The 12994-nt window shown below is 47.2% G+C and overlaps 1 protein-coding gene across 3 annotated transcripts in view; it reads right to left on the reverse strand.

Moving 5' to 3' along the window:
• Positions 1-12994, reverse strand: part of LOC126517672 (receptor-type tyrosine-protein phosphatase mu-like) — a 153568-nt gene that overhangs the window by 91448 nt on the left and 49126 nt on the right. For all 3 annotated transcript variants that reach the window (XM_072285627.1, XM_072285628.1, XM_072285626.1), the window contains exons 9-10: positions 2654-2802; positions 1498-1633 (exon numbers count right to left, since the gene is read on the reverse strand). In XM_072285627.1, coding sequence (XP_072141728.1) covers positions 1498-1633; positions 2654-2802 — 285 coding nt within the window. The remainder of the gene's footprint in view (positions 1-1497; positions 1634-2653; positions 2803-12994) is intronic.

Raw genomic sequence — 12994 nt, forward strand, 5'->3', positions numbered from 1 at the left:
AAGCTATCCGGGTGATGCTACAATTTTTGAACAAATGGGGCTTCGATTCACTGCTGTGAGTGGTGAACTTTCGTGACCGTGGCTGCCGCCAGCGGGTGTTGGTGCTGCTGCTCGTGCGTTATCGCCGAATAGCTCACATCCGGGTGGATGGATGGATGCTATGAGCCTCACCTTTGAAACGGGGCAGTGGGTTGCGCCACCAAGCTCTTGTTCTTATTTTGCCTAAAGTCCTACCTGTCTTAAAAAAACACACACACAAATAATTCTCCTCATAAAACTTTCTGAGCGATTATTGGAATCTTGTCTTTACGTTGTTTGTGGTCTTCTTACTTTTCTGCCGCTAAACCCCCAATCGCCCCTTACTAATCTGTTTAGCGGGCATGTTTACTTTCTTGCTGCTATTCCTGAACTCAAGCGCTTCAAGGAGGACAGAGGAGTCTAAACCGGCAGCTTGATAGATATCTTCACATTCTTACAAAACATGTTCCATCGTTTCGCTGCTTTACCGCAGCAAGCACATGCTTACTCGTCCTTGGTGTACCTGTCTTTATAACTAGGCGTTATAAAGCATGCTGATCTCGCTTCTAAAAGTATTTTCACGTTGAGTTATCATAAACAGTTTCTTTCCTAATTTGTTTTTTTGCTTTGAAGTATTTGCTCTTAGCAGGTTCCTTTTCCATTGACGCGAGCCATGAGATTGCCTCAGCTTCTCTTAGCGTTTGACGTTGTTTGTTGCCATGTTGCTGACGAAATCCCTCGCATACTTGCTGCTAAACTTCCTAGTTCTTTTCCTCCACTGTGAGTCAATGTTTTTCCTGTAGAAATACTTGAACTTGGCTGCGGGACGGCGGCGCCATCTAGGAGCGATGTCTTAAAATATTTCGAACGCAGGATTTGGAGGTGGAGGCGCGAACAGATCCAACGCAGGCGGGTCATTCGCCGCTGGTGGAGAAGGCGAGGGGGCCGCAACGCGGAAAGCCCCAATTAGACGGGATAAAAAATGACACCGGAGGAGGTGGCCTCACGTTGCACATGCATTTCGAAGCCTGGAAACCGCGTGGACGGTCGCATCTGCGCCTACAAGGGAAGGTCGGGTACCCCAAACCCAGGGTGCAGAGAGCCAGCTTGCCTCTTTCAACCCTCAAGCGTGCACTACATTCGGTGAACATGCGTTCCAACAAGGCACGTTGGATCTGCTGATCTGCTGCCTGCACACCATGTCACCTTTGCCTTTCATTATAAAAAATTCCCTCTTTCTGATTTCCTCGCAACCAATCTCAGCGCTGCATTAACTGCGATAGGAACCTTGCAATTTGCTTAATTGCTTACCTTAATTTTGTCAAAGAATGTCATATAGAAGGAGGTTGCATAAAATGCCTGCCAACGGTACGGCACTTACTTGTGGCAACAAAAAGAGCTTTAAAGGAAATAATTACAGGAATGAAATGAGGAGTCCATTATCTCGTTGTTCACAACACGAAGCATGCAGAACGTTACCTGAGTTTCCACCATGTTCATCCTGCTGTGCCGCATAGAATGAAGCTGTCTCAAACAATCCACTTCTCCTTCTGCCTCAGACTGAGAGATTGTGCTGTCTATGAGGATAAATGTTCCAGTTCTGCCAACACCGAACCTGAAATTGAAGCGTGTATCGCTCATTCAAAGAACGACGCTCTAAGCATATGGCGACAACAACAAGTTGTATGTAAAGTTTGTTTTTAAAGAAGGGTTGACACTGGCAATGATGACTACAGTACTGTGCAAAACGTAGAAGGTTTTGAAATGTTGCTCCGAGTCCATTGATTGTTCGCGAGAGAAACATGCTGAAATGAAGCCCAGATGGCCCGAACAGCCAAACAGTAGCACTGATCGCGTACCCGACGAACCTACTTTGTGCCTGAAGAGAACTTTTACTTACATAGCCCTACAACTATTTCTTCCCGCATGAAACGAGACACTGAAGTGTACAGTTCGCCTAAGCGAAAGCATCAGTGAGGGTGTGCTTCATAAGGATTGCTAGTGCTTTATAATATTTTATATATGAAGCCACTATTTCTGCATAAATTCAATGATGTCAATATTAAGCTTTTTCAGGGAGAAATTGTCGCTCAGATCAAGCCATAATAATACCTCGTTAGAAAGCAATGGAGTCATCATACATTGACCCTTCGTACAAATTATATACTTGCTTTTTTGTCAGCTCTGAAGCAAAATCTCATGCTGCGAAGCAGTACTTCAATCTGAGACCTCTAGATACCTCAATGACCTAGAGTGGTCTCGATGCGCACCTATGGCTGAAGCGGCACCCTCAGCGTTCTCTCAGCTTCGTTTCCTAAGCCCTTAACACCTTTTCACCTATATTGTAGGGTAGCAAACCCGACGAGTGCGGCTGGTTCTCCTCCCTGTCCCTTCTTTTTTTCTTCTCTTTCTCTTTCTCGGTAGTGTGTAAATGTAGCACCATTAATCACAGTTGCCTTTCACTAGGGCTATTGCACAGAAAGATTTTATTCACACACCTGCTTGCAACTTAAGTCCGATTTCATGAACGTTATTTAATCTGTTGCGCAGAAACATCCATAACGGCTAGAGGTTTCCACACTACTTGCAGCAAAAGACGATATTTGCTTTGAAAAACTTGGGAGCTCAGGAATACCTGCTGTGGACCACGATTGGATGAGTGTCGTCAGGGCTGTAGGCGCGGACCGCTGTGATGAACGACTCCAGCGAGTCAGTGCACAGTGGCATTTTGCCGTGCGGCCATGCCGTGTAGTGGAAGTGCGTCACGATGCGGGTGTTTAAGTCCTGCGTAAAGTGTTTATCAGGCAAGAACAATCCACCACTGTGAATGATTGAACCATCCGTACAAGTTACGCTTAAACTCGAACCCATGCGTTAATACAAAGACCAGAAAGCCATCTGTTTAGAGAATGTTAGTATATGTTGAAATAAGCATTCAGATATTTATGTACAGTAGAGTATAAACGCAACATCTGACATACCTTCCAAGAGAACACACGTCTTGGCGGACAGACAGAAAAACTTTATTTCATATGCAGCGTGTTCGTGAGCTGGGCTCCTGCCCCGGTGTCGGCCAGGAGGTCTTGCCTCCTAGCGGCTTCCTCGGCCCGCTGGATGGCCCAGAGTAGTTCGTCCAGGGCTGAGCTGAGCAGCGCGGACCGCCAATGCGCGCAGACGCTGTCGGTGGAGGCTGGTTTTTCATAGTATGTGTTCTAAGGTAGCTCGTGCATCACATTTTTTGGATTTATCGATCGTTTATATTTCTGGGTATGCATTTGTAACATGTAGTGTCGGACTCTTATGTGACTTGGTTTCTAACTGTTGGCATTGAACAGACTGTGACCTATTGAGCTATAGGTGAGGTGGTGGGTAAACGCACCTATGCAGCTTCTAATGTTTAGCAATATCACTGAATCAAGTCATTCTGTACTCCCACTCCCACACATCGGGGGACCCCGACGAGGGATCAACATCTGTCGTAGCTCAGAAAGTGAGCCCTCGAGCTACGTTGTGTGCGGCCTCGTTAGGGTTGTCCTCTCCCGGAGGGGGGGGGGGAGGCGTGGGTTGGAATCCGTAGAATGTGGACGCATCTGTCGTCATGGGTTGTTTTGCTTGTTCTGAGGACACGCAGTGCCATGGGGCATTCTGCCATTTGCAATGTTGCGTACTGCCGTTTCTGAGTCTCTGAATTGGCGTCAGTTTGTGCTATGGCCAGAGTTGTAGATGTATTTTCTGCCGTTTCAGTGTGTCTCTATTCATTGGCAGACTTGCGCTGCATTGTTTATTGTGGCCAACTACTGTTGCGATGAAGCAGCCTTTGTGTTTGTAGCAAGCGGCGTCTACGAGGACCACCTCCTTGTTGTTACCGAAGTTCCCCATCATTGCTTTTGCTCTGCTTGGCCTTCTTCCTTCGTGGTGTACGGGGTGCATATATTTTTTTTTTGGTAATGGTGGGACTGTGAGCTTAGTCCGTATGTCTCGTGGAATATCGTATTGGTGCCATATTGTGCGTGATAAATGAGGCCTAGTTTCTCTAGGATGTAACTACCAGCCTTGATTTTAGAGAGGCGCTCGTATTGTGCAATACGTTGCGCCTCTATCAGTTCCTCAAGTGTGTCGTGTAAACCTAGCTCTAGGAGCCTCTTTGTACATGTGCTTTGCATGAGTCCTAGCGCTTATTTGTATATTTTTCTGATCAGGCCGTTTAGTTCCCTTGTTTTTCCGCTGCGAATCATCTATGGTATGCAGCCACATACGTAATTTGGCTAATAACCAACGCTTGAATGAGTCTTATGACGTTTGCTTCTTTCATGCCACTATGCCTTTTAGTGATTCTTTTGATTAAGCGCATCGCATCAGAAACCTTCACTTCTACATTGCGAACCGTTTCCCTGTTGGTGCCTTTAGCCTTTATGATTAACCCCAGCACCATCCGTATCCGGTCAACAATTGGTACGGAGTGTCCATATCGTGTTGTGGGATTCGTCTCGTGTGTTGTGGTGCTTTGGAGGTCGGCCCTTTAATGTTGGTGTTAACAGCGCAAAAAGTAGAAGGGACACGAAACGAGAAGACCACACCAGAAGCGCTGAAATTCAACAACGTTTTTCTGAAAGAAACACGGCTCCTTATACATTTGCCCACACGTGTCATAGATACGTTATTGCACATCATGTCAAACACTCACTTTTTCGCACTCGAAAAAGTGCGTGTTTCACATGATGTGCAATGACGTATCTGTGACACGTGTGGGCAAATGTGTAAGGAGCCGTGTTTCTTTCAAATAAACGTTGTTGAAAGTCAGCGCTTGTGGTGTCGTCTTCTCATCTCGTGTCCCTTCTACGTTTTGCGCTGTTAACACCAGAATGGAAAACCAACAACACGAAGCTGCTATTCTGGCCTTTTAATGTTTGTCTATACAGTAGAAGCTCAGGCTTTTCGGCTGAGCGTGTAACACCAGTGCCTTATAAGTATGGCTCGACGGTGTCGATCACTTGTTGCAATCGTTCTTCAATTGAACCATCACTGTCGTTGCTTATCCAGATAGTAATATTATCTGCATAGATTGTGTGGTGTAAGCCTTTGATCTTTTGTAATCTGCTAGAGAGGCCAATTAGGGCTAAGCTAAATAGCATAGGTGGTATCATAGATCCTTGCGATGATATCATCGATTCTTGCGAAGTGCGGGCCTGCACTGCCTATGGACACTTCCTTGGATGTGAGGTCTCCTATTGTGATTTTTTCTTTCGTATTCGTGAGGAAGTTCCGGATGTAATTGTATGTCCGCTGACACAAGCCTAAGTTACTTATATGAGTCGGTATGGCTTGGTGGGTGACCTTATCACATGCTTTATTGTGATCCAGCCCGAGTACGGTTCGAGTTGATCTCCCAGGGTCATCTATGATCTGGTGTTTTAATTGTAACATGACGTCTTGTGTAGAGAGATTCCTCCGGAATCTTATCGTTGTGCATGGGAGCAGGTCATTGTCTTCTTGGTAGTTAGTGAGTCGGGCGAGGAAGTCGTGTTCCATCAGCTTACCCACACAGGATGTTAGTGATATAGGTTTCACGTTTTCAAGTTGTAGGCGCTTGCCAGGCTTGGGTATAAGAACGACTTGGGCCATTTTCCATTGTTGCGGCATATGCCCTTGTCTCCAACACTCGTTAACAAAGTGTGTTAATTTGCCAATAGACTCATCGTCAAGGTTCCGTAGTGTTTTGTTTGTAATGGCGTCCGGGGCCGATGCCGACTTAGCATTCAGTTTGTGTAAAACTGCTCTTATCTCTGCTTCGCTGGATTCCCCATCGAGGTCGGTATTCGATGCTCCCACGTACTCAGAGTGAGCACATGGCGGAGTCTGGGATATGTATTTAAGTTCGACCGCCTTGAGGAATTTTTGTTCTGTGCCTGTATATGCAGGAAGACTTTTCTTTATATTTTGCCTATGCACTCTTCTTGTGTCCTACGGATTAAGGAGGTATCTGAGTATGTTCCATGTCTTGCCTAGTCACAATTGGTTGTCCATGGCGGCACATTATTCCTCCCATTATGGCCGGCAAAGCTGTTGTGCTTATTTTTCGATGTCCTTGTTTTGTGTGGCTGTCTTTTTTTCTTGGTGTTTTGATGAGTTTCTGTTTTTCTGTTTTCCACCGTCTTTGCAACCCTTGTTTGGCTTCTCACATAGGTAGGTAGCTACTGTCCACCACTTCAAGCTGAGCTTCCGGTGGAACTATTTGTGTTGCCTTTGAGGTATCCTTTTTTTAGGTTGTCTGTCCATTGGCTGATGTCTGTAATGTCTTTTGTAATACTCTCTCTTATGTTTCTGAATTTAACCCAGTCAACGAGCTTAAGCTCTTTGCCCTTGCGTTTGTTCGGGCCCCCAGCAAGCTGGATGTCAATAATGGAGCGATCGCTCCCCAAGTCTTGCTGTGTAATAAGCCATCGGGATTAGCGTATGTTATTTATAAAAGTGACGTCGGGTGTGGAATCACCACAAACAGTGTTTCCTTGCCTAGTGGGTATTGTAACGTCAGTTAAGGTTAATACCTTAACTCGCAACAAGAAGGTTAATACCTTCTTGTTGCGAGTCGATCCAAAGATCCCTGCCCTTGGGGTGAACGTGTCCATAGCCCCACGTGCAATGAGGGGCATTAAAATCATCTCCGATTATCACAACTCGGTCGCCCACGGTGTTCAGTGTGCATTTAAAGAGTGTTAAGAATCTATGTCGTATAAATTTTGGGTTACTGTACACGTTCAGGATGAAGATATTGTCGGCTGTTTTCCTTGTGGGTATTATTTCAATTAGCATATTATCTATATCAGTAACTAGTGTGCTGTGTTGCACTGTCATGTGATTCCCCCACACTAAGGCTGTAAGAGCTTTGGCATCCCGTTCGGCACTGCCGATAGACTGGTACTCTGCCAATTAGGCGAGACCGTACATTTCTTGTAAGATGATAATATGTGATTCTTTTAGCTTTAAAATACTGCTGTACAATAGCTTTCTTGTTTTCGTAGCGTCTACAATTCCATTGCCGTATGGGATACTTGTTGCGTCTGTCCAAGACATTATTTTTTGGAACCACCGCGGTCAAGATCGTCGGACTGGGGTGTGGGGGTTTTGGAATTACTTCAGTGGGTACCACTGCGCTAGGTTGTAAGCATGTAGCAGAGGCCCACTTTTCGAGTTTCATTACTCTAGTAGATGTTGTAGATGCTGCCACCTAGTGAAAGCGGTGAACGATAGTTCCCCGTGACGGCGCGTGGACGGCGATCTGGCTGCGGGGGCTAAATGTTTAGAACGAACACGTCTGAAAATCTATTAAACGTGTGATTATGTGACTCCTAGTCTGTCCGTCTGACTCTTCCCTCCTGGCTACAACATGGTGTCAGAAGGACTGGTGATACCATCGGACATCGGCTCCTAGCAATCCTCCGTGCGAAGGATGACGTCAGCAAGGAAACGCTGGTGAGCTGATTCCTATACTCACACCTCGGAACTCAAGCAACGATACCCCTTAACGTTCGAGGTCATGGCGCCGTTCGTTCAGTGCCGGACGCCTCCAACTTTTCGTCGCCGAACGAGTGGCCGACGTGGAAACAGATTTGAACATTTTCTGACCTCTTCAGGGTTGTGCGTGAATCCCGAGGAACATCAAGTAGACGCGCTATATGCTCCGCATCATGGGCGAGCAAGCCGAGGAAATCTACGCCACCTTTGATCTCTGTGAAGAGAACCCCAAGAAATTCGATGCAGTTGTAGAGCAGTTAGACCAATACTTTATCCCGTGATGCAACGTAATCTTTGAACGAGCCAGATTCAACGCCTTAGTGCAGCAAGACGGTGAGTTGGTTGAAGATTTTGTCACTGCGCTTCACACACTTTCGAAAGATTGCGAGCTCTGCTCTTTTTGAGAAGAGTTCGTGCGCGACCACCTAAAGTAGTTGAGCAGTTACCCGTCAGTTACAGCTCGACGCAGACCACACTCATCAAAGGGCTCTTGAGTCCGTCCGCCTGATCGAGAGCGTCCGTCAGCAACACGCCGAACTCCACAAGGAAGTGCCATCTGTAAACAAAGTTGCGTTCGGTCCCCAAACCAGAAGGCGTCCTTCGAAACAGGCCAAAGCGGCAGCTATTCACGGGGCGCAAACAAGCAATTTTCATTCACCGGTAAAAACTGCTTACAGAAAACATGCCGCTGGTGCAGTCAAGAGCGTCACCCTCGCTCCCTCTGCCCAGCACGCTCGGAAGCATGCAGGAACTGCCGAAAGAAGGGTCATTACGTCTCCGTATGCATGTCGAGGAGCCTCAATTGTCTTGAAACCCAACAAGTTACTTTAGAAGCAGAATTCCTCGGGGCAATCAAGACATAGGATGCGGGAACGTGGGAGGCAACAGTCTTGGTTCAAGGCCAGCCAGCAGACTTCAAAATTGACAGTGGCGCCGACGAAACCATCCTCCTAAAGCAAATGTTTCAGACACTCAAGAACATACACTTTCTCTCAGCTCATCCTCACGAGCGACATGGCCCAGATGGAAAGCTTCTTGCAGCCACAGGAGTGGCACAAACCGAACTCATATACCGCGACCGTGCCACTACTCAGGATGTCTACGTCCTAGATGAGGCTAGGCAAGCCAGCAATCAAGGAACTCCGGATGTTGACATTTGTAAATGCAAGTGCTGAGAAAGTGTACTCGAAAGATGAATTTCGAGCGTAGTTGAAGGGACTCTGCAATCTGCACAGAGAACACTGAGTTCATCTGCAAGCAGGAGCGAGAGCTTTAGCGCCTAGCTGTCCGAGGCGCATCCCGATTACTTTATACGAAAAGAAAAAGTTGGAATTACAAAGAATGCAGAAATTCAGCGTCATACGACCTACTGATGAGCCAACTGAGTGGTGTGCGCCAATGTTAGTCGTCCCAAAGCATTCCGGAGATCTGAGAAACTGCATGGACTAGAGAACTGAACCGCCGGGTTCTGAGAGAGTGGCATCCTATTCCATCCATGCAGCACACTCTCGGACTTCTTCACGGGGCCAAAGTGTTCTCCAAATTGGACGCTAAAACTGGATTTTGGCAAATTCCGCTTTTCGGATATTCTAAAAAGCTCACCAAACAAATCTCACCTTTTGGGCGCTTCTGCTAGAACCGGTTACTGTTTGGAATTATGTCTACTCCTGAACACTTCCAGGAACAGTTGCCGTGCATTTTGCAAGGCATCAACAGAGTTGTCTCTCACATGGACGACATCCTGATCTGGACTTCGAACGAGCATGAGCACAATGAAACACTCAGAAATGTGCTTAAGCTACTCGTCAAGGCTGGACTGACATTGAACGAAAGCAAACGCTTGTTTAATGTCCAGCGCCTTATACTCCTTTGACATTGGTTAGACCAAGATGGAATACGACCTGACGAAATAAAAGTTGAAGTAATTCGGAAAATGGAGAACTCAAGAAACAGGACCGAGCTGCAGAGAACTCTCGGCATGGCAACACACCTCGCCAGATTCGTTCCCAATCGGTCTGAAGTCCTACAACCACTTACTCTCTTGCTGTCAAAGAAACAAGAGTTAGCTTGGGGTGCTCCACAACAGGAGGCGTTTAACAGATGCAAGTCGGTGCTCTCGTCTCGCCTTGCCCTTGGAGTTTACGATTCATAAAGAGAAACGATCGTCACTGCAGATGCATCGTCCTTCGGACTTGGTGCATTAATCAGGGAGAAGCAAACGAATGACAAGTTTTCTGTAATCGCGTATGCGCCAAGATTACTCTCAGAGACCGAGGAGCGTTACGCTCAAATCGAGAAACAGGCTCTTGCTTTAATCTGGGCATGTGAAAAGTTCAGCGATTACCTTGTCGGCAAGCTGTTCAAGCTGGAGACGGATCATATGTCATTGGTTCCCATTTTCACTTCTAAAAGCCTAGACGACCAGACGCTGAGATTGCAGAGGCTGAAGATGTGAATAATGCGGTACTAGTGCGAGATTGCATGCGTTCCAGGCAAAGCCCTCTAGCCGCAGACACTCTTTCCGGAGCGCCTCTGCGAAAAACAGAACGCACATAGCTCGAAGAAAACGTGGAAGCTTTCGCATGCTGTTTGAAAACCTCTATTCCCATAAAATAAATTTGCCTTCAGTGGTTAAAGGCATCTCTACAAACAGACCCCGTTTGTGCACAACTTCGCCAGTTGAGCAAAAAAGAATAGCCCTCCAGGGGAGATTTATCGGCGGACCTAAAGCCCTTCAAACATACACACCAGCTCACTCTGGAGAACGAATTACTCTTCTATGCTGCTCGCGAGTTGTCCCTGCTTCTTGTGAAAGCGCAGTTCTGCGACTCGTACATGAAGGACACTTGCTCGAGCCAGACATTGTGTCTGGTGGCCCACTATAGGAACTGACGTCAGGTACCTTGGGAAGTAATGTCAGCGATGCGTTGAAACAAGAGTTAACAGGAAAATGCCACTAATAGGCTCCGAATTTTCGGAAAGACCCTGGCGACGCATTGCAATGGACATTAAGAGCCAGTGGTGGTTGATGGCTACAGATTATTATTCAAGGTACCCTGAACTGGTCCGGCTGGAGAAACTCAAATCTGCAGCTGTAGTCAACCACTGCAAGTAATTATTTGTGCGCCATGGAATTCCTGAGGAAGTGGTTACCGATAATGGCTCACAGTTTTTGTCGACAGTTTTCCCTTTTCGCTCAAGACTACGGTTTCAAGTACATTACATCTAGCCCTCACTAACCTCAGGATAATGGATTTGCTGAGGCTGCGCTAAAATCACCAAGGTTTCTATGACAAAGACGAAAGACCGTTACCTGACGCTTTCAGTTTACAGGTAGACTTCTTTGAATAATGGGTATAGCCCTGCGGAACTACTCAAGTGTCGTCGGCTAAGAACCAAGCTTGGATCCTCTTAGTTCCACCAAGCTGACACCCCAACTGCCGGATCAAGAGAGCCTTCGGAACTTCGAAGAACAATACCGGAAACATCAAAGGGAAGACTTCCCCAGACGTCATGGAGTCCGCGACCTTCCGGAGCTTTTCTATGGAGTCGGCGTCTAGTTGACAGACCTCGAGCATAAAGCGTCAGTACAAGCCCCAGCCGATGAGCCTCGGTCTTACTGGGTTAACAGCGACACTGGTTCTATACGCAGGAACAGCTCCCAGCCAACTCAATATGCCCCTGCCTTCACGGAGACCAACACAGAAAAGCCGGTCTCCGTGAAGGTGCTACATACGCTCTTTCGTGCTGCCAGGACGCTTCCCACATGGATACGAGAAGTGGGAAGTGCGTAAAACCGCCTGCAGCAGCGAACCTCTTTTGCTCTATTAGGGAGGTGTTGTAGGTGCTGCCATCTAGCGAAAGCGGGGCGCGATTGTTCCCCGTGACGGGGCGTGGACGGCGACCCGGCAGCACGGGTTTCTTCTTCGTTAGAACGAACACGTATGAGAGGCTAATTGACATGTGGTTATGTGACTCCTCGTATGGCCGTCGCGCTCTTCTCTCCTGGCTACAACAGTAGGTATAGCTATCTAGTTGCTGATGGTGAATTTGCTACTGTCGTATTAGTGTGTTAATTTTCTGCGTAAAAGCCATTCCCCACTCTTTGATTTGCGCTCCCTGTTGCCTTTAATTTCTTTCATCGCCTAAATTTGGGTTTTCATATTTTCTCCAATTTTACTTATTCGTGAATCTACGGGTTGTTAAAATTCACACTGGCATTCGTGCAGCATGTTCGCGGCCTTGGTTTTCTTCGGTTGGCTGATACCCTCGCTGTTGTTTTCTACAGCTTTACGTATTGGTAGAGGGGTATCAGTGCCCTACTACATACTTATTACACTATCCTTTAACTGCTGCGTCATCGCGTCGAACCTTGCTCTTTTCTTATTTGTGATTTTTTCCCTTCATTCACGATTATCCTCGCTCATTGAGAACATCTTCTGATTGTTTTGCAGAATTATTTCTTTACGTTGTGCTAGCACTTCTAATTTGTTGACTTTCTGGTTACAAGCAAGCCTTCGCCTCCGCTCGCGCCCCCTTGACCGCGTTTGCCCAATTCACATTTATTGGTGCTGAGGCGTAGGGGGTTCGGGGTTCCCTGACCCTTGACTGGGAGCGTGACCTTGACCTGTATCTGCTCCTGGACCTCGAGCGACTTCTCTCGTACGGGGGCCTTGGGGAGCACTACGAGCGGTCCCTCGCGGAGTTGGCGTCAGATGGCCTGTCTTGTACTGCGTAGTATCTGTCATCGCCTTCTTGCCTGGCTTTTTTCCAGCGACGTTTCATCCCTAGGAATTGGATTTTGTATTTTGCCTTACAGGCATGATCTGCCGTGGGGCGGTCTTTGTCGCACAGCTGGCAACTCGCCCTGCTTTCGTGGTTGGTTTTCTGGAGGTTTTGCCATCCCGAATCCTCAGCAAATTTTGTCCTTAGGCGTACGGCAAACATGTGCCCTCTATCCTAAGCTCCCGCATTGGTAGCACACGCCCAGTTGTTTTAAACTGTACAAAGAGCAGCGTAGTAGAGCTCCTCCGTATTTCACGTAGTCTGGGACTCAGTAGCCGTCGAATAGTACAATCACATTGGTGGTGTTGCCCATTCGCTTGGGACACGCGCGCAGTTGGTTTTTAGGGATTATGACGTTTGCTGTACTATCTAAGGCGGTATAATCTAGCGGCATTCCCCGGATTACTCGTTTGGAGGTGTTTTCTGAGGCTGCTTCGTAGGCGCAGGCTTCGAATTCTTTTGTGCCTTTTCTGATACAGCCAATTTTCTCGTATGTGTTGGCGTGTTCTTCGTTTGGAGTGCTGACCATAATGATGTTTTTGTTGGCAGTTGGGGCAGATTGTGTCTTGTTCTTGTGCTTCTCTAGGTATATCGGCAGCTCGGTAGATGCTCTTGGCAATGCGGGGGACTCCGTAGTCGGTTACGCGAAGTCCCCCTCGTTGTCTAACAATTATCTGGT

The sequence above is a fragment of the Dermacentor andersoni genome, chromosome 11, assembly GCF_023375885.2.
Source record: "Dermacentor andersoni chromosome 11, qqDerAnde1_hic_scaffold, whole genome shotgun sequence".
Lineage (NCBI taxonomy): Eukaryota > Metazoa > Arthropoda > Arachnida > Ixodida > Ixodidae > Dermacentor > Dermacentor andersoni.